We start from the raw sequence: 27,997 nt of genomic DNA, 5'->3' as shown, positions 1-27,997 counted from the left end.
ATGAGCACCTTTGACGTGATGGGTCACTGGGCTAAGGAAATAAACTCAGATGGTGCAAGGCACCCCAGGCTGAGAGTCCGGAGACCTGTGCTCTAGCTCAGATATTTACCAGTTTGGTGACTTGGTTAAGTCACTTTTGGAGTCTCTGTTTCCCCTTCTCTGTAATGAGAATGGAGTCCGGTGCCACGCAGAGCTCACAGAGATGGGAAAGGAAACGGGAGGGTGGGCAATGAGCTGCTCTGTAAACCTGCAGCCCTGCTGCCGTGTCGCGGCACCGCACGCGTGGACGCACTGGGCGTTCGCTACTCCCCTGCAAGCTCATTTGCAGGAGTTGAGAGTATCGCTTAGATCCCTGGGGCCCTGCCTTCTGCCTGGCATCTCAGTGGGGTTGGGCATTCTGCTGGGGAGTTTCCTGGGCGCATTCTTTCCTCCTGTAGACCTGAGAGCACAGAAGGTACATCTTACCGACTGCCTGCTCCTCCGTCTGGCTGGACTACTGGTCCTTTCTCGAGGTCAGCGGCATCCCGAGCATCACGGCCGGGGTCACATCCACTGCCCCCATCAGGAGGCTCTGGGCCCAGGTGAGGGCTCCCCCAGCCTCAAGGTCCCTGCAGGCGATACTGCCTTTGCTCTCCGCTTCTACCACCTGATGGCTTCCCAACCCTACGGGAGCAACGTCTTCTCCCCGCTGAGCATCTCCGCCGCCTACGCCATGCTGTCCCTGGAGGTCCGCTAGCACAGCCGGACCCAGATCCTCGAGGGTCTCGGCTTCAATCTCACAGAGGTGTCAGTATCTGACATGCACAGGGGCTTCCAGAACCTTCTGCACACTCTCCACCTCCCGGCCGACGGGCTGGAGATACGTGTGGACAGCACCCCGTTGTTGAGCCTGGAGCTGCCGCTCCTTCCGAGATTCCTTAATGACTCCGTGACCTTCTATGAGTCCAAACTCTTCCACACCAACTTCGACGACTCTGAGGGCACAACTCAGCTTATCAACAACCAAGTCAGGGAGGAAACTCGAGGGAAGATTGTGGATTTGGTCAACGAGCTCAGCGCGGATACCACGATGGTGCCGGTGAATTACATTTACTTCAAAGGTAAGAGTCAATTCGTTGGTGGATCCTACATCTTCCCTTTCCCCCTAATTCGTTGAAGGATCACATATCAGAAAGAAACTCCCTCAGAACAGAAAGTAGATGGATTGGGTCTGATAGGTTTGAGCAGCCTTCTGAGAATTTAATGTTAGAGCCTCAGATATTTAAGTTTGGGTAGTATTGATTTCCACCCCTTCATATCTTTAGACATATTTTCTTATTTTTTTTTAAATTTTTTAAGGGAATTCCTTTATTTTTATTTTTTATTTATTTATTTTTGGCTGTGTTGGGTCTTCGTTTCTGTGCAAGGACTTTCTCTAGTTGTGGCAAGCGGGGGCCACTCTTCATCGCGGTGCGCGGGCCTCTCATTATTGTGGCCTCTCTTGTTGCGGAGCACAGGCTCCGGACGCGCAGGCTCAGCGGCCATGGCTCACGGGCCCAGCCGCTCCGCGGCATGTGGGATCTTCCCAGACCAGGGCTTGAACCCGTGTCCCCTGCATCGGCAGGCAGACTCTCAACCACTGCGCCACCAGGGAAGCCCTATTTTCTTATTTTTTTAAAAAAATAACAGCAATGTATGAAATGCATTCTACCCAATGGTGACAAGTTGAACTGCTGGATTCATATCCAGCTCTGCCACTTACCAACAGTACAAACAGGGCAGGTTGTTTGCTTGAAGGACTCTTATAAGGATAGAAGAGTCCCTGCTTCAAAGTTTTTTTCTGAGAATCAAATGATGTCACATATTTGAATACTCCTTAGAAGAGGGTCTGAAGGGATCAGCAGACTACAGCTCCTGGCCAAACCTGAAGGCCACCTGTTTTTGTAAATAAAGTTTTATTGGCACACAGCCACGCCCATTCATTTATGTATTATCTCTGGCTGCTTTCACGGGACAGAGGTTAACAGTTGCTACTGAGACAGAATAACCTGTAAAGCGTAAAATATTTACTTTCTTGCCCTTTACAGAAGAAGTTTGACAACCCCTGACCATTATATACGCTCAATAAATAGAGTATTTGTAATTATTCTAATGATAACAATTTTGAAGACCTTTAAAAATACATATAAGTATAAAAGAAAAACTAGAAATTGCCCAGAATCCTACCTTCCTGAGGGAACCAACATTAACATTTTAGCCTAATTCCTTCCAGTCTTCCATTCATACACATATGTTAATAAAGTTGAAATCACAGGTAGGAACAGTTTTGTACAGTGTGTATCACTTAGGGCGCCATCCAGGAAGCATAGTCACCATGAGTGGGGAGGGAAAGGGGGTTGTGAGAGGAATTAGCCCTGGCATGTTTGTGGGAAGGACTGGGGAAGTGAAGGTCCGGAGGAAGAGGGGGTTGGAGGGACAGAGAACAAGTCACTGGAGCTTGTGGACAAGTTGGAACTTATCAGGAAATCTACATGCCAGGCACATCCAGCCACCAGAGTGGTTCCATGTAGGGAGAGCTTGGGGAGAGGCCCAGGCTGAGCACCTGGCAGTGGTCTGGAGACGCTGTTGGTCAGCAGGGTAGAGCTGGACAATGAACTTGGCGGAGAGCATAGGTGAGCTGGAGCTCGCAGCCCCTCTGGTCTGTTCATCGTCTCGTCTGCCTTCAGCGGGCAATGGCTGCTTCATATCTGCCTCTCAATCCCCTGCTGTAACCACCTTGAATCTATAGGAAACAGATTCTGAGGAACAGTCCCAGACTTATAATCCATCCAAACTGGTCACTGCTTGCAGTTTTACATGTGGAATTTTCAGGCACCACTGAAAACTTTAAAAAAATTTTTTTAAAAATTCTGCAATAACTGTAAATTCATAGGGAGTTGCAAAGTTGTACAGAGTGGTCCCATGTACCTTTCACTCAGGTTCCTCTAGATAACATCTTATGTAACTGTAGTATAATAGCAAACCAGGAAGCTGACGTTGGTGATAATCTATAGACTTTATTCGGATGTTATCAATTTTCACATGCACTCGTGTGTGTGTGTGTGTGTGTGTGTGTGTGTAGTTTTACGCTATTGAAAACTTTATTTAGATCTCATTTTAGTGGCTGCACAATATTCTATTGACTCCATTCCATTTAAAATATAATATAATTTACATGTGTAATAGACACCATCACCACACCCAAAGCTCTGGCCAGAAATAATGAAGATTTTGGTGCTCTTTTCCTGAAAGAGACCTCGCTGCAGTTGTGTTAGTGATCGTGGCACAGGGAAGGAGGTGCTCCAGAAATAGACATCTTGCCCTCTGACACATCTGCCCATCACTCTGGGGACACAAATGTAGCCCCAAGACCTCAGTCTAGGTCACATGGTGACAGTAGTAGAACAAATGTGGCTTATCTTAAAAAATGAAAAGTACCTAGAAGGAAACAAACCAAAGATATGCAGAATCTCTGTAGATAAAATTATATTGAGAGATATTAAAGTCGACAAATAAAAAATAGATATACCGTATTTATGAATAGGAAGACTTAACATGGTAAAGATGTCCGTTCCCGCCCAAGTTGATTGAAATATTTTAAAGTAATCCCAACAGGTTTTTAAAAGATTCTTTTTGGTACCAGTTAATAAGCTGATTCTAAAGTGTATATGAGAGAGAAAAGGGCCAAGAATAGTTAAAAAGAGAGAACCTGTCTGCTGGAGAGCAATGCTGGTTATAAATCTGTATTAATTTAGACTGTGTGGTATGCATAGACCAATGGGACAGAACAGAGAGGCCAGAATGGAACCCAGAAATGGCTCCATGGATATATGGACATTTGATATTTGACAAAGCCTGCATGATAGAGCATTGAGAAAAAGGATAGATTTTGAAAAAGCAGTCCTGGGACAGTATCCTCATGGAAAAAAATGATTTTGTACTCCTCCATCCTACAGATCATAAGCATTTACTGCAGGTGAAGTAAAGTCCTAAATGCAAAAGGTAAGAGTAAACCTTGTAGATGAAATAGGGGAGTATCTTCATGACCTGGAGGTAGGAAATTTTTTCCTAAGCAGGACACAGAGATCTAACCATAAAGGGAAAACCTGGTATGCTCACTGCATGAAGTGAAGAATTTCAATCATCAAAACACACAATTATGAAAGTGAAAAGACAAGTCAGAGAGGAAGAGAACACATTGGCAACACACAGAACTGATAGACAACTAGTGTTCAGAGAACTCCTGCAAATCACTAAGAAACAGTCCTATAGAAATATGGGTAAAAAAGTGAACTGGCACTGAACTAAAAAATAATAATAATAAAATAAAATAAAATAAAAAAACAAAAACCCCAAAACCCAAAAAAAATCTCCCCAAACTTCTAGTTGATCCATAAACATACTAAAGACTACTCAACCTTATTTTTTTATTTTTATTTTTTTGCAGTACGCGGGCTTCTCACTGTTGTGGCCTCTCCTGTTGCGGAGCACAGGCTCTGGACACGCAGGCTCAGCGGCCACAGCTCATGGGCCCAGCCGCTCCGCGGCATGTGGGATCTTCCCGGACCGGGGCAGGAACCTGTGTCCCCTGTATCGGCAGGCGGACTCTCAACCACTGCGCCACCAGGGAAGCCCTACTCAACCTTATTTTAAACCAAGAAAGTGCATGTCAAAACCACAGTGAGCTACCACTATACGAACATCAGGTTGGCAAAATTATTTAAGTCCAATGATTTCAAGTAATCGGTGAAGACAGGAAACAACCTTGCTGATATCCTCTGGGGTCTCTTATTTTAGAACCTACCTGAACCCCCAGATCCATTCCCCAGGCAGGTCAGGTGCTGAACTGCTGAGATGGTGGAAGGTGAGTCTTGTGTGACGATGGGGGGATGCATTCCCTGGCTGGAGGATCGGCTTCTTGGTCCACGGATGCCCTGTACCTTCTTCCCTTCTTTCCTCCAGCTCTGTGGGAGACGCCATCCATCCCCTTGATGACCTCTCCCCATGACTTCTATGTTGATGAGGATACAGTAGTCAAGGTGCCTGTGATGCTGCAGGATACCCAGCACCACTGGTATCTTCACAACAGATACTTGCTCTGTTCGGTGCTATGGATGGATTACAAAGGAAACACAACAGCCCTCTTCATCCTTCCTAACTGAGGGAACATGGAGCAGGTGGAAGAGGTTTTGACTCCAGAGATGCTGACAGGGTGGAGGTAATCTGCTTCAGAAGAGGTAAACCATCAGGGCATCGTGCGGTGTAGTCTGCAGCACTGCCCTTCACATGGACCCTTCCAGTGAAAGCCAGTGCCCCAAATGGGAGTGGAGGGGATCACCAAATTATGGAAGAGTTCTTATTTTCTTCAAAGCTTTCCTTGGGTTTCCTTAAATAAGGAACACTCTTATCGTACCCAAAATGTGATTTCGCTCTCATCAGTGAAAAGAGAACCAGACTAGGAGTTAGGAGTCTGGGTTCTAGATGTAGCCCTTGTACTGCACAAGTCTGGGGTGAAGTGACACTGGCTCTCTGAGGGTCCACCCTGTGCAATGAATGGGTAGACTTCCCATCAAGATGGTTGACTGAGCTGATGTAGAGAGGTTTCCACCCACCCCAGGAAATAGCAGGGAAGCTTTCACGTCACCATGGGGCTATGAGCAGGAAAAGTCTCCAGCCACACATAAGAAAAAGACCTCAGGCCAAGGCCACATGTGGATGGAAGATTCACACAGGCCACGTGGTGGAGGAATTCCACCCAAAGAAATCAATGGGTCCCAACCAAGTGAAAAGCACGGGGCCTCATCAGAGACAAAGGCAAAACTGCCACACCGGGAGACTTGCGTCTCCCTGGGTACCTGGCACGTCTGCAGGAAACAACCTCTGCTGAAGACGAACTCCCAAAGGAAGGAGGTCCTGCAGACGGCAGGCCCTGAGGGCAAAGAAGGAGCCTGGCTTTAAGTCTCTGGCAGCACTCATCTGAGGGAGTGGCACAGGCAAAGCGTGTTTGTGACCACGGAACTCAGATGCAGGGTGGGCCGTGAGCAAGTGCAGTCAAGGAGAGCACAGCCAGCTGGGACCCTTGGCTAATTCCTGAGTCCAGTGTTTTAACCCAGTGCCTCTTTCAGGTATTTTTACAGGAAGCTCAAGTTGTATAGCCCCAAATTCTCCATTTCTGGCTCCTATAAATTAGATCAGATTTTGCCCAAGCTGGGCATCACAGACTTGTTCTCGTAGCAGGCTGACTTGTCCGGCATCACTGAACAGCTAAACCTGCAGGTGTCCAAGGTAAGTCATCAATGGATATCAACTCCTAGAGACCTCAGGGGGGAAGCTCCACCTCTTGGAAGGTGCTGGGTGATGGGTGCTCTCCCTGCCACCACGTGAATTCTCAGAGTCCAAGTTTTATTTAATCATCCAAGGGGAGAGGGAGCCCGAGAACCAACCCACTACGTGCTGGGCGTGGTGTTGGTGCTGCAGATCTAGGGTCCATCAGGTCCCTGCCCTCAGAGAGCTCTTCCAGTCAAGTCCAGGAGACAGCGCCCTCATAGATCATGGCAACTGAGAGTGACAAATGCAATGACAGAAACAGAGGCAGGATACAGATGAGGCTGAGGGGTGTGTGTGTGTGTGTGTGTATCATAAATTTCTTAGACCAGAGAAAGGGACCTATGACCTCAGCTACATATAACAGAGGTGCATTAGAGGGTAGAGTCTTGGGCTTGAGAGTTCAAATTCCAGTTCTGCCTCTTATGACCTTAAAGGGTTACCCAGTCTCTGGATTTATTTTCCTCATCTATAAAACAGACATAGTATATTGACCTCATAGGATGGTTATGAAGATTAAAAAGAGCATAAGCACATAGTATGTGCTCAATTAATGATTGCAATGGCTATTTATAAATAAGAGGTCATCCAACTCAATACCACCCCCCCCCCCCCGGTATAGACATTCTTGCTGTGATATCCCAACAAGTGGCTTTGATCTTCAGTGGTCTCTAGTTCCCCTAGTCTTCCCTAAGCCCCAGCTCATGCTCTCTCAGAGGTAAAGCTTGTGATTTCCTTCCCAGAGTTTCCACAAAGCCATCCTGGTGGTGGATGAGGTTGGCACCCAGGCTGCAGCAGCCACCAGTGGCTTTGTCACCTTCTGGTCCCGGGACAATCACGAAGCCCTTCCTTGTGGAGATCTTTTCCACCAACACCCAGAGCATCCTCTTTCTGGGAAAGGTTGTCAACTCCACGAAGCCATAGCCCTCCAGGACTGGCTTGTCTGTTACAAGCAGGAGGACTTGGCCTGGAGGGCTGAGTTTGAGCAGCTCTGGATTTGGAGTGGGGGACGCAGGAGCTGCTGAGGATCCAGGGCAGAAGTTGTTGGTGAAGGTGAGGGATGTGGGTGGTACCAGACCGGTGTGGACTGACACCCAGCTCCTCAGGACTATGACACCTCACACAGATCATCTAACCTCTTTGAAAAGGTTTCCACCCCGGAAAGTGGCAGAACCGCCCCCCCCCCGCCCCCACCGAGGGTAGTTGTACGGATTAAACGAAATGATTGCTCTGAGGAGTCTGCCTCTGCAACACGGCTCTGAGCTGGACGGGGCAGCCTCAGGAGTCACCGACAGATGGGAGGTCCCACAGGAGGACATCGCTCAGCAAGACCAGCCCAGGGTTAATCACACCAGTTCCAGGCTACAGGGTCAAGGACCTGCAAGCGCTCAGCGCCCAGAGCCCTCCAAGGCTCGGAGGAACGCACACCCTCCTTGCCGCCCCCTGGTTTAACTGGTCCATTTCCCCCTGCGCCCGCTGGGATGTTGGATTCTGTTTTTTAACAGCCAGAAATAAAGTCGGGCCCAGGCTGACGCACTCCCCAGTCTGCCCCTGCAGAAGTGGGGGGGGGGTGGATTTAAGAGTCCCAGACAAGCCTGCAAGAAGATGCAGGCCTAGGGTTACTATGGCAACGACACCACTGGGGTGATGTGTGAAAGTCAAGCCCTGGTGTGAAAAAGGGGAGGAAAGGGGGGCAGTCACCCCCCAGTTTAGCCTTGAGGGTGATGCCTCCTTATTTTGCTTGAGCTCATCCCTCCCCTGCTCAGAAGGACTCAATGGCTCCCTATTGCCTACAGGATAAAGTTCAAACTCCTCTAGCTGCAGTCAAGGTCCTCCCTGACCTGGTCCCTGCCGCCTTTCCTGCCCCAGCCCCTCCTCTTGCTCTCATGTACCCCATGACTGCAGTCACGGAAACTCTTGCTGTCTTTCCAGGTTGCCCATAGCTTCCCACCTTCGGGCCTCTGGTCCCCACAGATCCCTATCACCCAGAATTCTCCCTTCCCCATCCCTGAGAGTCTACCAGGATTTCCAACACATGCCTCCTCCCCTCCCTAAGGCAGACTGTCATCCTACCATCAGACATGATTGGCTGACATTAATCTCTGCCCCGCATCCCGGCCAACCCTCGTCCCTCTTAGAAGGAACATCTCAGAGGCAGGACCCTGTTCACCCTGCATTCTCTTCACTCACCCCAGGAACTGGCCTCAGCGCTGATCGTATGGTCTGGCATGTGGCTGAGGCCCAACCAATAGCTGGTGATTGAATGAATGAATGAATGAATGAATGGAAAAGGCTGTGCCCTGAGCAAGGTCCTCGAGCTATTTGTTCTGCATCACCACCCCCTGACACATCCCCGGAATTGATTGGGTAAATATTTAGTCCAGCTTCTCAGATTTCAAAATGCCCTTTTGGAGCATTAAAAAAAGAGATCTACGGGTCTGTGTGTGACCTATGATTTACCTTTTGGGAGGCACGCTCACTTCTTTGGGACCGGGTGGGTATGCTAGCGATTTCTGTCATTCTCCTCTGGCAGGAAAGGCGAAATCTTTTTTGTACTTTGTGATGGGAGGGCAGAGGGAGGCAAGTGAGTGTCATGAGGAGTGTCATCGTGGAGCCTGGGGGACCCAGGTGCCAGTGCAGGGACGAATTTCATGGCCCTCGTAAGCAGGTGTGGAGAGAAGCATCATGGGTTCATTTAGTTATTCATTCTCTCACTCAACAAAGAGTTACTGAGTGGAGATTGGCCACGAGCCAGGAAGCCAGAGGGATTTCCGCAGTGGAGGAAGAGGAACTTGAAATTTGGGGTGAGACAGAAAGCCTGCAGCTCCAGCTTCTCCGTTACCTGTGCTGAGGGGCTAGCTCTTACCTCTCCAGATCTCAGTTTCTGCACCTGTAAGTGGGCGTGTAATCCCACAGCAGCTGCAGCAGTGGGCGGCGGGGTGGTGGATGCACGTGGGATCCGCAGAAGATACAGGCCTGGGAGCCCCTAGCTCTGACTGAGCGTGTGAACGTGTGAACATGTGAAAGGCAGGAGGGTGTCTGCTTCATCCCTGGCTGCCTGGGAAGGTGAGGAGTCCTTTTCTGAGACAGAGCAGGTCTGAGACTAATGGATTCCAAGCTCTGTGCACCTGCAATGAGCGAGGCACAGTGACAAGCTCTTTCCAGGAGTTACCAAGAGGCCACAGAGCATCTGAGCATAGAACCTGGACTTTGGAGTCAGAATGCCTGTGTTTGAACCTGGAATCTACCAATCACTGAGTATACTAGTTGGTTAGTGTATTAGTTTTGCTCTAACAGAGGACCACATCTGAGTGGTTTAACAACAGAAATGTACCGTTCCACTCTTCCGGAGGCCAGAAGACCAAGATCAAGGTGATGGCAGAGTTGACTCCTTCTGAGGCTGTGAGGGAGCATCTGTCCCAGGCCTCTCCCCTGGATTCTGGGGCTTTGCTGGTCATCTTTGGTGTTCCTTGGCTTCTAGATCTCTGCCTTCATATTCACATGGCGTTCTCCCTGTGTGTGTGTCTCTGTCCAGATTTCCCCCTTTTATAAGGACATCAGTCTTATTGGATTGAGCACCCACCCTAGTTCAGTGTGACCTCATCTGAACTAATTACAGCAGCAATGACCCTATTTCCAAATAAGGTCACATGCTGAGATACTGGTGGTTAAGTCTTCAATTCTGGGGGGACACAGTTGAACCCATGACACAGTGTGGGACTTGGGCCATCCCTCTGTGCCTCAGTTCCCTCACCTGTAAAATGGAGATGATGCTACCTAACACATAAGCCTACTGTAGATTCTGGATGAGGTTCTGTATGTAAAGCACACATCTTTGCTGTTCCACAAATGTTCGCTATTGTTATTTCATTTTATATTTTATCACAACTCTCCTCTAAAGCAGGGTCACAACTTCACATGCCTGCCAGAGCTGGTAGGTCACCTGAACAGGTAAAGCGGGCTGACGGTGGTGGGGACCAGGCAGGCGGAATAGTAAGAGCCCCCACTGAAAGGCATTTCTGTTCCACATTGTCACACACACACTCAGGGGGGTGACAGAACCCAACTCTGCCCAGGGTGAAGCTCGCCTATTGGGAATTGTGCTCTCTGTTGCTCTTGATGTCAATGGAAAAATAAATCTAGCATGACTTACCAGGTCCTTTAAATTCCCATATTCTGGCCACTGGCCCATCTTACTCTCTCACCCCAGTTGTCATGGACTGAATTGTGTCCTCTGAAACTTCATATATTGAAGCCTGAACCCCCAACATGATTGTATTTGGAGGAAGGGCCTTTAGGGAAGTAATCAAAGTTCAATGAGGTCATAAGGATGGGGCCCTAATCCCACTGAACTAGTATCCTTATAAGAGGAAGAGACACCAGAGCTTGCTTCTCCTCCCTCTCTTTCTCTCTCCCCCTCTTTCTCTGTCCCCCCATATGTACACAGAAGAGGTTGTGTGAGGATTCAGCAAGAAGGCACCATCTACAAGCCAGGAAGACAGATCTAACCAGAAATTAACCCTGCCATCACCTTGATCTTGGACTTCCAGCCTCCAGAACTGTGAGAAACACATTTCTGCCGTTTAAGCCTTTCAGTTTGTAGTATTTTGTTCTGGCAGCCAGAGCAGACTAATCCAGGCCCTGAGACACCCTCAAAACTTCTCCAAATGGACCCATTCCCAGCCCCCATTCCTTCAGAACCCTGCCGAGTGACAATAGGCAGTCAGGGTTTGCCCCGTTCCCCAAATTCTCAAGATAGTCCTTAAAATGTAAGGACTGGGACGTGGTACATGGGCTGTCTCCACGGACAGGCACACGGGCTGGAGAAGGCCTTCAGCATCTGCTTAGTCCCATCTTTCCCACATAGTTTCCTCGGGAACCTGTTTGGGAGTATTACACTAGTTTCCTGTTGCTGCTGTAACCAATTATGACACACTTAGTGGCTTAAAGCAACACAAATGTATTCTCTTACAGTTCTGGAGGTCAGAAGTCCAAACGGGTTTCTGGGCCAACATCAAGATGTTGGCAGGGTTTGCTTTTGGAGTGCTTTGGCCCACGGCCTCTCATCACATTGTTTTTCTCCTCCAGCTTTCCTGATCACATCGCCTCCTCTGACTCTGATCTCCCACCCCTCTCTCTCACTCTCTCCTCTCTCTCTTTCTCTCATAAGGAAGGACCCTTGTGGTTACGTTTAGGACCCACCTGGGAAATCCATAATACCCCCCCATTTCAAGATCCTTAACTCAATCACATCTGCAAATCCCTCTTGTTATATAAGGTCACAGTCACAGGTTCTGAGTATTAGGATGTGAATATCTTTGGGGGACTTCTATCCATCCTACTATAGGTAGGCAACACTGATTCCCTCCGTATAGAACATAGTTTAGGAATCTCTAGACTATGAGATGAAGGATTTTTGCTTATGTCACATGGCACAATGGACAGAAAGCAAAACCTGGACAGAAGGGACCTAGCTCCTCCTTGTTAATGCCTCTCCCTATTAGCTGTGTACTTTTGGGCTGATCACCTAACCTCTCTCAGCTTCCGTCTTCTCACGGATTCCATGGGGATGCTGGTGCCCATCATCTAGCGCGTTGCAAGGGCAGAGAGCACAAAGCAAGCACCTGATGCCTGGTAGTGACTGTGCTTATCTCTAGGTTGAGATAAAGTTCAGTATTATGCCCTTTGCAGGGTGGTTGTAAGGACTAAAAGACGTAATGGGCCATAACTGGGCCCGGAATCAGGGAGCGAGAAGGGGGACATCTCAGAGGTTGTAGAGCGACCCTGGTTGCTGAGCACCAGGATCGCTTCCTTTTGGTAACGCCTGGCCCTCTGTTTCCTCCACCAACTCCACACGCGACAGTCACCCACACAACCTCTGGGTCATGGCCACACACTGGATACCCCGGTATTAGGAAGCCCCAGGCATGGGGACCTTGGAAATGAAACAAGGGTTGAGCCAACACCCTAGCACTTGGAAATGTTCTTGAAAGTGTGGGGCTGAGTTTTGAAGCCCCAATTTCAAGGTAGAAAAGGACAGTCCAAGTGAGCCCACAGAAATCCTGGAGACAGACCTTTGCATAGGGAAGAGCCCTGGCCTTGGAGACAGCGACCTGGGCACTCAGCCCCGCTCTGTCCCTAACTGATGCACATCTCTGAAAAGTTCCGTTATCTCTCTGAGCCTCGGTTCAGTTATGAATGCAATGAGAGGGGTGGATACAGTGATCCCTCATCTCAGCCATTGTGAGACCCTCTCAATCCATCTAATTTCCACCGGGATCTGGCGACAGGGGTCCATGAATCTAGTAAGCACACAAGACTTTGAAGAGCTTGGGTCCTCACTCCTCCAGACCTGCAGCAAATTGGCTGCAGGAAACAAAAGGATCAGCCCGGAGGAAGGGAGGAGGTTTGAGAGGATGTCTCCTTTCCTGCGTCTGGACCAGCCGGCAGCTGGTCACCTGTCCATCCTGGTCTGCCTGGGATGCTCGTGCCATTGCTGGCAGGTGGTGGCTGGTGTAGGGCTTTCGGGGCAATGACGAGATGGCCCTGGTCAGAGCTCAGATGGCTTTGGCTTGGTAGGCCTAGAAGCCCTGCCAGGATAGGACAGGGCGAGGCTGGCTGGGGCGGGGCCACGGGAGGGGCGGAGTCAGGGCCCTGCTCTAGTCAGTGACAGATGCTGGCTCCAGTCCAGCCAGCCCTCCGCTCTTTACCAAGCCCAACCGACCGTCGCCTCTGCTGTGTCCACGCTCGGCCACTGGACAGAGTAAGTACAGGCACAGTGGATGGAGGGCCGTGGGCTCAGGGCCGAGGAATGGACTCTGGAGTTACGGGATTTGGAGGGCTTAGAAACTTTGGAGGTGCCCCAGGGTGAGCAGGACACAGTGGTGGGGAGGGAGCCAGGGCCTCTGGAGCAGAGAAGTGGGGGACACCCCGCCCCTTGCTGTGTGGTCTTGGGGATGGCACTAAATCTGGTTGAGCCTCAGCTTCCTCGTGGATAAGATGCAAATGATTGCACCCCTTGCATGGTGTGACTGTGAAGAGCACATCTGGTGTGTGTGGAGGCATTTTTAGTTGTCATAACTGGGGCGTGGGGGCTGCTATTGGCTTCCAGAGAGTAGAGGCCAGGGATGCTGCTGAACACCCCGCAATGCACAGGACAGCCCCCACCACAGAGAATGATCTAGCTCCAAATGCCAGCAGCGCTGAGAAACCCTGAACGGGGACAAAATGTCTGGTACCCAGGACGTGCTCGATCAACCATAGCGTCTACTCTTTTTTGTGCCTGGAACCTTGGACCTTTAGAAACCAGGGAAAATGTTCAAATATAATCTGTTTCCCTGAGATAAGGCTGCCCTGCCCAGAGGCTGCTACCCAGAGTGGTTGTCAGAGTTCCAGATGCCATTTTGCCTTTTGTTAGATAAACAAAATGTGGATGTGAAGTGAGTGAAATTTTCAGTTTTTCTAAGGATGGGGCTTTTGGCATGAAATGCAACAATAAAAGGGAAACTGCTCCCCCGGGCCAACATCCTTATTGACAGATCCAGAAACTGCAGCTTGAAGAATAAAGGGGGCGGGAGGGAACTTTGGGAGGTGATGGATGTGTTCAGGCGTTGATGGTGGTGATGGTTTCATGGATGTGTACTTCTCTCCAAACTCATCGAGTTGTCTACATTAAATATGTACAGGTTTTGGGGTGTCAGTCCAGCCTCAATAAAGTGGTTTTAAAAAAGAAAGAGAAAGGAAACTGAAGCTGAGCTATTCAAGGTCAGCTGAGTTATTCAAGGTCAGCTGGCATGTTAGCCCCAGGGCCACGAGGGCTCAGCCCGGGACGCCCAGCCTGGCTCATTCCCAAAACTCGGTGGCCAGCGTGTGGTCTAACACCTCCGAACTACAGAGAAGGAGACAGGGTCCATTCATCCATCCACTCATCCATTCATTCACAGGGGTGTCTGAGCATCACCCCTTGACTGAAAGTGTCACGGCGGGACCAGCACAGATGCGGGTCCTCTCTTACAAGCACATGTTCTAGCGGGGGAGAGGCCGGAACAAGAGGGGTCAACAGCACACGCATACGTAATTGCACTTCTGTAGCTGATGGAGCCATGAGAGAAACAATCAAAGGGGCTGTTATAGAGAATAATGGCGGAGAGGGCGTGGTCACGTGTGGACGAGGTACCACCAAGAAGTGACAGTTAAGTGGAGACCTGGACTCAGGGAGAAACTGGTCCTTGTGAGAAAGGTGGAGAAAGGGCTCCAGGAGGGAGAGCAGAGTGTGCAAGCGCCCATGGCTGGGATGGGGCTTCTGTGTTAGGAATTGAAAAAGAAGAAGTGTGCCCTGGGAGACAGAGCTGGTCACGTGAGGCTGGGGACAGCAAGACAGAGCCCGACTGCACGCATCCTCATGGGGTATCGTGCAAATCAGAGTTTGGTTCTACCAAGCCACTGGGCAGCAAGAATGTTCTTAGGCAGGGGAGTGGCTTGACCATGTTTGTGATTGAAGGGGATTCTTTCAGAATGTACTTATGTATGTAGAATGGCTCTCAGGCCCAGGAGAAGTGGGGTCCAGGTGAAAGAAAAAAAAAAAGGCTTCCATTAGGATGGTGGCAGGGAAAATTGGGAGAGGCAGGCAGATTCGGAGCTAGAAACTGGCAAGCCTTGCTGATAGTCTGGAGATGGGGAGGGAGTCCCCATCCTAGGAAAGTCCCCCAGGTCACTGATTCCAGGAAGCTCTGCCCCCTGGTCTATAGGATCCAGGGGAAGTTGTGATTTTGTCTTTTGCTCTCTGCCTGGGCTCCACATCTTGTATCTATCTCCTTGCGTAATTAGCAGGTAGTGGACAGACCCTTCTGAGCTGCACACCTCCCATGGCTGAGTCCAAAGTCTACCTCAGTGGGACTTTGTTGCCTAACATTTGGAATACACGCCAGCAGATTCTGGGTCTGGATGGTGGGGGACCAGGGGAAGGACTGCCCGGGGCCTGCCTACTCCATGCCCACCCTCTGTCGCCGCAAGTCCCTTTGGCCTGGGATGCCAGATAAAACTGATCGATCTGCTCTCTTCCCTCTGACACGCGGAAGCATCTCTGCAGACACACTGGCGTCAGGGGCCCAGGCGAGGGTCAGCCAGGCCAGGCTCTGCCGGCCCGCTGAGAGGGCTGGTGTCCTGAGAGCCAGGCTCACAGAGCCTGGAGCAGACTCTCCACCGGCTCAAAGCTGGCACAAAACTCTGTAAGCTGTATATTTGTACCAGACGCCCAGGAGTGTAATGGCAAAGACTGGGCTTAGAAACTAGGAAACCTGAAACGAGCACCCCTGGGCCTCCATTTTCTCAGAAGTAACCTCTCTGACCCTCTGTTTCCTCTTCCGTACAGTTGTGACAAGGACACCAACTCCATGTTGCTGTGGAGGAGTGTAAATGAGCTAATTCGTGTGAACAGGTTGGGGGAGACCCAGGGATACTCACCAGCAGCCACAGAGGAGGGGGAACAATGTGTCATTCCTCAGAGCCATAAAAGGCAGCCAAGAGGCAGCGTGTACACCAGTCAGAAGAATCTGGATCTTAACCTGGTTCCATCACTCACTGGCTGGGACAAGCTTTTCCATTTTGCTAAGCCTCAGTTTATTTGGCTGTAAAATGGGGCTAATAACACTTTTGGTAAAGATGAAATGCAGTAATATTTATAGAGTGTCTAACAGGTCCTTAATAAACAGTGGATTCAATAAGAGGGAGAGAGAGAGAGCTAAATGGAGCAAGGTTTTCTGGGTCCCAAACCTGCAGCCCAGGGGAGCCAGAGGGAAGCTGAGCCCTTGCTCTCTACGGGGACTCATGGGGCATTCAGAGAAGTGGCTCTGGCCCATCAGATCGCTGGTGTTTCAGGGGGGTCAGGCAGTGGTGGAGCCACGGCACCAGACCTCTAGGTTTTTATGAAGAAACTGAAGCCTGAGAGGGGAAGGGCCTGGCTCAAGGTCACCAGGCTGCAGGGGTGGGAGGATGGGAGACTGGAACTCTCACTCCTGCTCCCCCGCCAGCTGCCCCTGGGCTCCGTCTAAGCAGAAAACTCCTCTGCGATCTGTAGCTATTCTTTGAAAGTATTTCTTTTAGGGTAATTATCAGCTCGGTGTTAATCTGTGTCTGGGAGCTGGGGGGTTGGTGAGCTGAACTGCTTCTTCAGCAGCTTCCTGCTACATTGATGATTCTAACACTCCGCACGCTAAAGGACACAGAGATCACACCACCCACCCATGTCCTTTACAGACCTCCGTGAAGGCAAGTCTCAAAGTGGGAACAAAAAGGGAGTGTCAGCATGGGAAGCCTGTTTCTTAATTCTCTGCAGAGTAGGGGCTATCGGTGGTGACTGTGGAGGCCAAGAATACAGGATCCGGAGGCTGTGATACAGAGGAGGGGGACCAGGGATCTGGGGGAGCTAAACGGTGTGGCGGTTCAGAGCATGAGTTGTGAGGGTCAGAACTAGGTCTGAACCCTAGTAGCTTTGCCACTACTAGCAAGCAAGTCATCCTCTCTGAGCCTCAGATGACCCGTCTGTAAAATGGAGCCAGTGACAGAACCTGCCTCCGTGGGCGGGTGAGAGGCTATAGCAGTTGATATATGTCAAGACAGTGCAGCACCCAGCAGTGGCGGGTGCTGGCGATGCACTCGGGCCTCCCACGGGCATGGGGACTGCTCGGGCCGCTATATTTGGTTCAGGGTAGCTGGAGGTTCTGCAGACAGAATCGTCTAAATGAAGTTCCTTTGTGGGCTCAGGTGCAGTTGGGAGGCCAGGGGTGGTGAGCATGACTTGCTTGAGTCCGTCAATTTCATTCAGACAAAGACGGCCAGGACTGCCGATCCCCGAGCTCCCTGGTGTCCCCCACGCCAGCCACGTCCAATGCAGCTCTTTGGGGCTCTTTGCAGTTTGGTTTTGCGTGGGTCTGTGACTCTGTGTCTGTGCTCGCCCTGGGCCTGGGGCACCTGATGACACGGTGTCCACCGGGAGATGCACGCCAAGCGCGAGGTCTCATCAGGGGTCAGTCAGGCCACCGTGGGAATTAGTTGTCCAGCCGCCACCAGGCTGCTACGAGAGTGTGTGTGTGAAAGCATGTACCCCACGGTACAGCTGGGGAAACGGGGGTCTCGGGTGGGGCTCTGGCCAGTCGCTGCCACACCGCAACTCACACCTGGACAGCATGTCTGCACCGGGCACTGCTCCAAGCACGTTACGTATGTGGGTCATTAAAGCCCCAGCCGCTGGTGGAGGTTCGGTCACGACCTCCATTGTACAGGTGGGGCAGTGGCATGGGTGTAACCGACTTGTACCACATCACACTTTGGAGGAAGCAGTGGGACTGGGACTTGAACCCCAGCTGCTGGGCTGCAGAGTCTCTGCACTGTTCACGGGGGTGGAAGGAGGGCTTTAGGAGGCCCGGGCCCAGGAAGGATTTCTGGATGCAGAGGAGGGGTCTAGGAAGGTGGTCATGCGAGAGACTGTGGGCGGAGGACAAGGCCAGAATGATGCAGGAGCCCCCAGGGCCCACCTGAGAGGCTGTAGACAGACAAAAGGAAACTGAGGGGCTCCTCACCTGGGGGAGACACGGAAGAAGAGATGCCTGGGGGCTCAGACAACACACATTTATGGTCTCACAGTCCTGGAGGCTGGAAGTCCAAGGTCAGCAGGGCTGGTTCCTCCTAGGGCTTCTCTCCTCGGCTTGTACGTGAATGTCTCCTCCTCCCTGTGCCCTCACATTCCTCACGTGGTCGCCCCTCAGTCTGTGTGTGTCTGTGTCCTAGTGCCCTCTTCTTATGAGGACACCAGCCACATTGCATCAGGGCCCGCTCGACCTCATTTTAACTTAATTACTTCTTGAAAGGCCCTGTCTCCAAATACAGTCACATTCTGAGGTACAGCGGGTTAGGACTTCAATGAATGGATTTGGGGGACACAATTCAGCCCATCACAGATGAGAAGGGAAGTTGGGGGGCTCACGTTAAGAGGGCGGAATTTCCTCAAGGGGGGAAGGTGCCTCTGATGACGGACAAGGATGGCTTTGAGGGGTCCTGGAGCAGCCCCTGGGGAAGCCCCTGGGGAAGTTCACTGATGAACCACAGGAGGCTGGCACGCTAGCCACCACGCCATGGAGTAGGTGCTCCAAAAGCACAGGGACGAATCCAGCAGTGTGGCAGGGGCCACGGCTCAAGGCCCTGAGCTCAGACAAGGACACGAGGTCTTGCAAATGCTACACCCAGGGAAGGAAGTGAGGGTTAGGGGCCATGTAAGGAAACAGGCTGCCAGGTCCCGGTAACCTCAGGGACGGTAACCCGGCCGAACACGGGAGAACCCTCCGCCCCACGGCCCATCCCCCTGTGACGCGTACCTCGACGTGGGTGAGGGAGGCTTCTCGCCTTGGGGGCCAGTCACCACGTGGGATCTCTCCCCTCCGCCTGGTGCCTGCTCTCCCCACCCACCGATGCCCATGTCCTCGAGTCTCTGTGCTGCAGTCCCTCCCGCGCTACCTAAACGCTCACTCGCAGCCTCTCCGGTTCAGCATCGCCCTTTGAGGCTGCTGGTTGATGGTGCCGCCTCCCGGAATGGCAGCCTTGCTTGTGACCTGCCCACCCTCCCTTTCAGGCCTGGGCAGCCACGATGCGGCTCCCTTTACTCCTGTGCCTGGTACTCCTGAGCCCGCGGATGGCCGCCCTGCGCCGACCCCAGAAGAAGAGAGTTCAGGAGCTGTCGCCCGCAGTCGCCACGGTGGCCCCTGGCAGCCGGGACTTTGTCTTCGACCTCTACAGGGCCTTGGCCGCAGCTGCCCCCGACCAGAACATCTTCTTCTCCCCTCTGAGCATCTCCGTGAGCCTGGCCATGCTCTCCCTGGGGGCGCGGTGCAACACGAAGGCGCAGGTCCTGGCGGGCCTGGGTCTCAGCCCCCAGGAGGGCCAGGAGGAGGAGCTCCACAGCGCCTCCCAGAGGCTGCTGTGGGAGCTTGAGCGGCCCAGAGACGGCCTCCAGCTGAGCCTCGGCAACGCCCTGTTCACCAAGCCCGCCGTGCCCATGGAGGAGGCCTTCCTGGGCGCCATAAGGACGCTGTACCTGGCAGACACTTTCCCCACCGACTTTGAGGACCCTGAAGGGGCCCAGAAGCAGATCAATGATTACGTGGCAAAGCAAACGAAAGGCAAGATTGTGGACTTGGTTAAGGGCCTGGATGGCACTGAGGTCATGGTCATAGTGAATTACATTTTCTTTAAAGGTAAGGCCCTGAGCTTTCTCTTTTAAGATGCTTTTGTCAAAAAACAAAACCAAGCCAATTCCCGCACACATGAAAGAGTGGGAGTGGCTTTATTCTTTTCTGATCCCTGTTGATAGACTGAAGCCAACAGCAGCTGGGTGAGACAGTGTCTTCTTACTGCATAAGGTGGAGTGAAAGTCCCCGGATGCTGTTTCCTCCACTGGGGAAGAGCTGGTTCCTGGTCGTGCCCCTGGGGGCACTTAAAGCAACAGCTTCCACAGAGGCTCTGAAGCCTGAGTTTTTCAAGGCCACGATGCCAGAGAAACTGACAGCATAGCTACTCAGGGCAGGACTGTGGGCCTTAGAAGGGCCTGAGAGGGCATTTCCCAGATGCTCTCTTGTACCCATATCCTCCTAGGGGCTGTTTCCTCAACCGAGAAATCCTGGGACAAGAGCCTGTTCCCCTGAACAGTCCTCTCCCCCCTCCCCAAGAGCTGACCCCCCCCCATCTTTATCTCCCTGGCATTGCTTGTAAATATCCCTACTCATCTCAGCTTGTACACCTGCTTCTCCTTCTAGATACTGAGCCGCTGAGCACCCTGCGCGGGGCCTGCTGGGGATGGGGGAGGGGCAGGGAGGGAAAAGGATAGAGGAAAATAGTTAAACTGTTAACCAAGCCCCCCTCTTCCCGTGGTCACAGATGGTGAGTATCAGGCTTGGGCTCTAAGATTTCTTGTCCCCTGGTCCAGGGCTAGGCTGCAGAGGACAGCTGTGAAATAATCTAGGTGGGGCGTGCGGGAGGGATCTATATTTGATCACTAGTAAGAAAATGGAAACAATTACTTGTCCCACTTTGAACAAAATGTCCCAAGCAGACAAAGCAAGAAGCATAATCACAGACTTCTCAGCAGGAAAAATCATGTTTTTGCAGGAACCTTTCCAACCTTTCTCCCAAACCCAGATTGAGATCAAATATTGGGAAAAGACGGAAAAAGAGAATAGCTCACCCAGATATAGTGTAGCTTTGTCAGCCATACATATTAGTTACCCTTTTCACTGGGATGTTTGACCTTGAGTAGAAACATCAGAGATTCAGACAAACGACATTAGGGGTGAAGGGTCTCTGAAGACACGAAAACCAACCTCCTTGTTTTGCAAATGTGGAAATAAAGCCCCACAAAACGTTCAAGCCTGTCCCCCGAATTAGGAAGTGGCTTGTCTTTATATTCAAGACGTTTGGCAGTCACTTCTGCCCATAAGACTGCTCCAAAGAGGATGCTGTCTGTTTGGTAGGTTTAGTGTCTGCACACTTTTCATTGGCAGCTGAGAATGTTTAATTCCTTTTCCATTTTAATCTTTAGCTAAGTGGGAGACAAGCTTCAACCGCAAAAGCACCCACGAGCAGGACTTCCACGTGACCTCGGAGACGGTGGTGCGGGTACCCATGATGAAACGAGAGGATCAGTTTTACTACCTCCTGGACCGAAACCTCTCCTGCAGGGTGGTAGGGGTCCCCTACCAAGGGAACGCCACCGCCTTCTTCATTCTCCCCCGTGAGGGCGGGATGGGACAGGTGGAAAATGGCCTGACAGAGAAAACACTGAGGAAGTGGCTCAAGATGCCCATGAAGAGGTATTCTTCACACTATTCCAGGGCCAGCCTGCTGTTGCACACCTGCAGGGCCACACGGCAGTGGTGGGAGAACTCACCTGGCCGGGGAGCCGCCTCCCAGCCCAGAGGCATCATGTGAAGTCCCAGCCCTCTGGCCTGACCCAGATAGAGGGACCAGGGCTGGAAGCTGGGTTTTCTGGCGGGGCCGTCAGAGTGGGCAGTGACCTCTGGGGGCAGCCCAGGTCCAAGTGTAGAGTAGGATGGGTTCCATTGTAGGCAGCGTGCTGGAGGAGCATTATGAAACCAAGAAGAGATGGCAGGAATGTGAGCTCAGGGAGCCAGTGCTCTGGGAGGGTCCAAGAAAGGTCTTCTCTTTCCAGGCAGCTTGAGCTTCACCTACCCAAGTTCTCCATTGAGGGCTCCTATCAGCTGGAGAAAGTCCTCCCCAAGCTGGGGATCAGAGATGTCTTCACCTCCTATGCTGACCTGACCAGCATCTCCAACCATTCCAACATCCAGGTGTCTGAGGTGAGCCCAGAAGCTCCTGAGCACCTGCTTTCAGAAATTCCTATCCTATCCTATCGTATCCTATCCTATCCTATCCTATCGTATCCTATCCTATCCTATCCTATCCTATCTTATCCTATCCTATCCTATCTTATTCTATCCTATCTTATCCTATCCTATCCTATTCTATCCTATCCTATCCTATCCTATCCTATCTTATCCTACCCTATCTTATCCTATCCTATCCTACCCTACCTTATCCTATCCTACCTTATCCTATCCTATCCTATCTTATCCTATCCTATCCTATCCTATCCTATCTTATCCTATCCTATCTTATCCTATCCTATCTTATCCTATTCTATCCTATCCTATCTTATCCTATCCTATCCTATCTTATCCTATCCTATCTTATCCTATCCTATCCTATCCTATCTTATCCTATCCTATCCTACCTTATCCTATCCTATCCTATCCTATCTTATCCTATCCTATCCGATCCTATCCTATCCTATCCTATCTTATCCTATCCTATCCTACCCTACCTTATCCTATCCTATCTTATCCTATCCTATCCTATCTTATCCTATCCTATCCTATCCTATCCTATCCTATCCTATCCTACCTTATCCTATCCTATCCTATCCTATCTTATCCTATCCTATCCTATCCTATCCTATCCTATCTTATCCTATCCTATCTTATCCTATCCTATCTTATCCTATCCTATCCTATCCTATCTTATCCTATCCTATCCTATCTTATCCTATCCTATCTTATCCTATCCTATCCTATCCTATCCTATCCTATCTTATCCTATCCTATCCTATCTTATCCTATCCTATCTTATCCTATCCTATCTTATCCTATTCTATCCTATCCTATCTTATCCTATCCTATCCTACCTTATCCTATCTTATCTTATCCTATCCTACCTTATCCTACCCTATCTTATCCTATCCTATCCTACCTTATCCTATCCTATCTTATCCTATCCTATCCTATCCTATCCTATCTTATCCTATCCTATCCTATCCTATCCTATCCTATTCCATCCCATTCCTCATTCCAAATCCTTTCTCTCTCTCTCTCCTCTTTTCCCTCAGGAAGCAAAGGTTTCACTTTGCATCTTGTCCTCTGAACAATGGGAAACCCTACCCAGCACCGTGCCTTGGGGGAAGGTGTCTTGTCTGAAGCAATCAAAACTAAGAATTGGATGCTAGCTCCTTCACTCACCAGCTGGTGTGTGAAGGAGCTAGCATCCTCCAGCAATTACTCGACCTCTCTGAGCCTCCTTTCTCTCTATAAACTTGGAGAGTCACACCCTTGCTGCTAGATGCAGTGAGAATTCAATGAAAGACACGCATGCACTCACCTGTAAGCCGTGGTGCACAGTAGTTGTTCAATCACATCATCTCCTATCTGCTTCATGGCTCAGGAGCACAGAAACTTTCACAGTGATGCTGCTGGCAGAAACTTGTCCGTTTTCCCCTGATGGCATCTCCCAGCCCCTGGTGGCTCGGTGACGCCTGATGTCTCCCCTGCAGATGGTTCACAAAGCCATGGTGGAGGTGGACGAGTCGGGAACCCAAGCGGCTGCAGCCACGGGGACAATCTTCATGTTCAGATCTGCCCGGATGAGCTCTCAAAAGGTAGTATTCAACAGGCCCTTTCTGATGCTCATTGTGGAGAACAACAAACACATCCTTTTCCTCGGCAAAGTGACTCGCCCTTGAGATGGGAATTTCTCCTGAAAGGCACGGGCTTCCATAGTGGAAGATGAGGGTGCACTATGGCCATGTATCTGCTGGGAGCTGGTGACATACAGGTTTAATTGACTAATGAGGCTTCCACAAATAATAATAATAACAATAACATTGAAATACTGATGATTGCTTCTTTCCACACGATTGCAAGACGGGTGCTTTGGAGAACATTTGGTTTTGCTCTCACCCTTCATCCATGGAGACTAGCACTGAGATCCAGAGAGGCCACACAGCATGCCAGTGGCAGAGAGAAGCTCAGAATCCAATCCAGGAGGATTGTTCCAGTAGATATTTCCACCAGGAAGCATATTCCCAAGCCTAGTTTCCCACCTGTCTGTAATACCAGCTACCAGTTTGCCATGGTTTGGAAAGGACACTGGAATGGGGGTATGAAGTGGGGCTTCTGTCCCAGCTGTGTGACATTGAGTAATACTGTCGCTCTCTGGACTTCGGTTTCCCCACGTATACAATGAAGGGTCAGGTCAAGGACTGGAGGATCCTTGAAATCATATAAAAAGTGTAGAATGTTCCCCACAAATCAGGTGATTTCAATGCATCCAAGTGCCACCCATCTTTTAAGGAAAGCAGGTGGACGGCAGGGTGGACACGGCCATCCCAGGTTTGTACCGTCCTGTGGGTACATTTACAACCTCGTGGGCTTGGCTGGGGGGGGGGCGAGAATGGAGGCCTGTTGCAAATACTAGAGTATCAGTTGAAGACCCTGATGACTAACTGTGGATTTTAGTGTCAGCAATAACAATAAAGCATTTTGCAAACACTGGGTGTCGTTGTCCTTCTGGAAGTAGCTCTGGGAACAGCAACATTAATAGCTTATGTTCCAGGACTGATGCTAGGCGCTTAATCTGAATGGTTGCACTTACCCCTCACAATATCCTGTACCAGGCAGGCACTCCTCTTATCCCCACTTTACAGATAGGGAAGGTGAGGCTTGTAGAGGACAGGTAATATACCTAGTCACACAGCTCCTTGGTGGTGGAGGCAGGATTTGACCCCAGGAGTGTGGCCCCCAGACCACCCTCTCAGCCCCGGGCTCTGCCACAGAGGAGACATGAGCCAGAAACAGAAGCCCAGGTCAAGTGCATCTGGGCACCAGCTCTCTTGTCATCCAGGTAGGCTCACTCTCCTCCTTCACGAAACCCACCATGCTTCCTTGTCTATCAGATAAAGGGGATTGGACCCTTTCAAGAATCAATGAATGAATGAGTGAATGAGTCCTTCACTCAGTCTCAGACTTTCCCCTAATTAGCTGCCCCCAAGTCTGACCCCTGAGTGCCTGTTGCCCCACCTTACATGCCCAAAGCTTGCTTTCCATGAACCTGTGGCCAGCGCTCTGACCCCAGAGACTGGACTGTGTGGGTGCCCCTTAGAACTAACGGGGTCAGAACCCCAAGCTCTGACCACCCCTCAAAGTACTGAGCACCTACTATATGCCAGCAGTGGGGATACTTTGCATCTGTGATGTCGTTAATCCTTCAGCAACCCTGTAAGGTCTACCTCAGCGTCCTCATTTCACAGATGGCAACATAAGTGCTTGCCCAGAGCCCCCCTGCTGGTGACAGTGTAAGGCCCAGGCTCGGGGACCCAGATGGCACAGGTGTCGGCCGGCGGCAGGGTAGATGGCTGCAACCAGAGCCAGACGCCTTGTCTGCATTTTTGCTTTGGGCTTGGGAAGCTCTGGAGGATGGGGCCTCCTCATGGGGCCAGACCCGCTCCTGTGTGCCTTTTCCTTTCGCAACACCTGGTCTTTTTTGGCAAATATTTTTCTCAGAGTTTATTCAGCCAGTCCAAGGTCAGGGGGAGGTCCTGGCTGTGCCATGTGTGTAAGGCCAAGGTCCAGCGCTGTCTAAAGTTCACTCAGCAAACAGTCACAAAACAGCTCCCGTGTGGGGAGCGGGCCGGGCTCAGGGTGGCAGATTTGGGGTATCATGGAAGGAAGCTCCGAGCTGGGAGTCATGGCAGGTCATGTAAGTCAATTGTCACGCGATCCTGGGCTGAACAAACTGATAGAGGAACTCAGAGAGACAGAAAGAGAGTTAACTTCTGAGGGCTCAGGGAAGGTTTTGCTGAAGAAGTGACTCTGAGCTGATCTTGAAGAGCATGTAGGGCTTCGCAGACAGCAGACTTGGGAACAGACCTGGGACTTCCAGGCCAAGGGAACAGCTGGAGAGAGCATGAGGCTGAGTGAGCTACAGTGTGGATGGGAAATTGTGGAAACTTCAGCCTGGACCAGGGCAGGGAGTGGGAAGGAGAGCAAGGAGGAAAGAGGGGACAGTGCTTGTGGTCCAGTGACAGGGACTCTGCACATGAGGCCCAGGTTTTGTCTCCTTTCTCCTCCTGATTTCAGGGTAGTTTGGCCATCCACGCCACACCTAAATCATTCCCTGGACCTCTTCCTGCCCCTCACTCTCCCATCTGTGCATACCATAGATGCTTCACTCATCCCCCCAGGGGGCGCTCACACCCATCCACACCTGCTTCTCCATCAGCCCCACCTGCCCCTCCCTGGGATAGACCTCATTCATCAGGTGAGATAAAGTACCAGGTCTGTCAGAGCCCACATTATAGGCATGGCTGTCCCCCTCAGGACCCCCTTTCTTAGCCGCTGTATTCATTTACTAGGGCTGCCATAACAAAGTCCCACAGACGGAGTGGCTTAACAACATAAATGTATTATCTTACAGTCCTGGAGGCTGGAAGTCTGAGATCAAGGTGTCATCAGGGCTGGTTCCTTCTGAGGGCTCTCTTTTGTGTTTGTAGATGACCGTCTTCTCTCTGTGTCCTCACATGGGCTTCCCTGTGTGTGTGTATGTCTGTGTCCAAATCTTCTCATCTCCCAATCTCCACCAGTCATATTGGATTGGGGCCCACCCTAATTTTAACTTAATCATCTCTTTAAAGATGCCATCTCCAATTCCAGTCACGTTCTGCGGTACTGGGGGTTAGGACTTCAACATAGGAATTTAGGGGGACACAATCCAACCCATAGCAGTCACCCCACCTTTGAGTTTCTTGGAAGCTGTTGCCAAGTTCATTTGTGTTCTTAGGAACCCACTTTCATTTCCCTCTCTGACCACGTGCACTCTGAGGCCCTCCCTGTGTGGACTCTGCTGCTGCCAGAAAGTGGAGGAACAGGGCTAGGGCCCAGGACTCCTTCCTCCACCTCTCCCTGCAGAAACCCATACCAAAAAGAATGAACTTGGTCTCCAGAGGAAGCACTTCATGCCCCATTAAACAGCCTTGCCCAGACTACACTTGTTTATTTAGCTCTTTCATCCAAAGGCCATTGCTCATGGGGTGCCTACAGGGAATCAGGCAAGGAGCTAGTAAAAGGGTGTAATGTTGAGCCCAGCAGACACGGGCTTAGGTAATAACCAAGTATACAAACAAACGAGCAGAATTACAAACTCTGATGAGGGTAATTCTTTTGTCCACAGATGTTTATTGAATATCCCCTGGCACTGCTCTAGGTGCTGGAGATAAATGAAGAAAACAACAAAGATCTCTGCTCTGGAGGAACTATATTCTAGTATGGAGTGACCATAACAAAAAAAATAACAAAGAATAAAAAAGAAAAGTAAAATACATCGCATGTCAGTTGATGGCAAATGCTATGGAGTGTGAGTTTGACAATTAGAGCAGGAAGTAAAGAACAGTAGTGCTAGGTGGAGAGACCTGACATCCACAACCTTGGGTGAAATACCTTGACTGTGTGGTCAAGGTCAACTTCACCAGTGGTATGTTGTGTTATCATCTTCTTTCTTCTGATATGGGGTGATGAGAAGGGAGCATTGCCTCAGTGGGATCTTCCCCCAAACACATAACCTCACCCTGATCATGAGAAAATAGCATACAGACCCCAACTGAGGGACATTCGACAAAATACCTGACCAGCAATACTCTTCAAAAGTGCCAAGATTATGCAAAACAAGGAAAGCCTGATGCTGTGAACTGAAGGTTTGTGTTCCCTCAAAATTCACATGTTGAAATCCTCACCCCCAGTGTGATGGTATTAGAAGGTGGTGTCATGGGGAGATGACTACGTCATGAGGATGGAGCCTTCATGAACGGGATTAGTGCTCTTAAAAGAGACCCCAGATGGGCTTCCCTGGTGGTGCAGTGGTTGAGAGTCCACCTGCCGATGCAGGGGACATGGGTTCATGCCCTGATCTGGGAAGATCCCACATGCCGTGGAGTGGCTGGGCCCATGAGCCATGGCTGCTGAGCCTGCATGTCCGGAGCCTGTGCTCCGCAACAGGAGAGACCACAACAGTGAGAGGCCCGCGTACCGGAAAAAAAAAAAAAAAAAAAAGAGACCCCAGAGGTGAGGGTTGTGGTGTGATGAATTGGGAGATTGGGATTGACATGTATACACTGATGTGTATAAAATGGATGACTAATAAGAAAAAAATATTAAAACAAACAAAAAAAGAAAAAAAGAGACCCCAGAGCTCTCTCTTGCTCCTTCCCATGTGTGGACAGAAGCAGAAGAGAGCCCTCACCTGGCCATGCTGGTTCCCGGATCTCCAG

General features: G+C 50.6%; 2 protein-coding genes and 1 pseudogene across 2 annotated transcripts; 2 read left to right on the top strand and 1 right to left on the bottom strand.

Moving 5' to 3' along the window:
- On the top strand, positions 1–7,266 carry SERPINA4 (serpin family A member 4). Its single transcript, XM_060006388.1, is given in 7 exon segments — positions 1–22; positions 438–1,100; positions 4,981–5,234; positions 5,236–5,255; positions 6,144–6,303; positions 7,086–7,180; positions 7,182–7,266. Coding segments are annotated over 7 exon segments (1,299 nt in total).
- The window catches only part of LOC132419429 (serpin A3-8-like), a 118,068-nt pseudogene that overhangs the window by 33,610 nt on the left and 56,461 nt on the right, over positions 1–27,997 (bottom strand).
- On the top strand, positions 12,995–23,698 carry SERPINA5 (serpin family A member 5). The gene is made up of 5 exons (XM_060003973.2): positions 12,995–13,105; positions 18,965–19,586; positions 20,927–21,197; positions 21,557–21,704; positions 23,231–23,698. The coding sequence occupies exons 1-5, from the start codon at positions 13,016–13,018 to the stop codon at positions 23,417–23,419; spliced, it is 1,320 nt and encodes a 439-aa protein (XP_059859956.1). The 5' UTR covers positions 12,995–13,015; the 3' UTR covers positions 23,420–23,698.

Source organism: Delphinus delphis, chromosome 2 (assembly GCF_949987515.2).
Source record: "Delphinus delphis chromosome 2, mDelDel1.2, whole genome shotgun sequence".
NCBI classification, from domain to species: domain Eukaryota; kingdom Metazoa; phylum Chordata; class Mammalia; order Artiodactyla; family Delphinidae; genus Delphinus; species Delphinus delphis.
The sequence above is the reverse complement of the archived record's forward strand: the minus strand, read 5'-3'. Positions and strand labels throughout refer to the sequence as shown.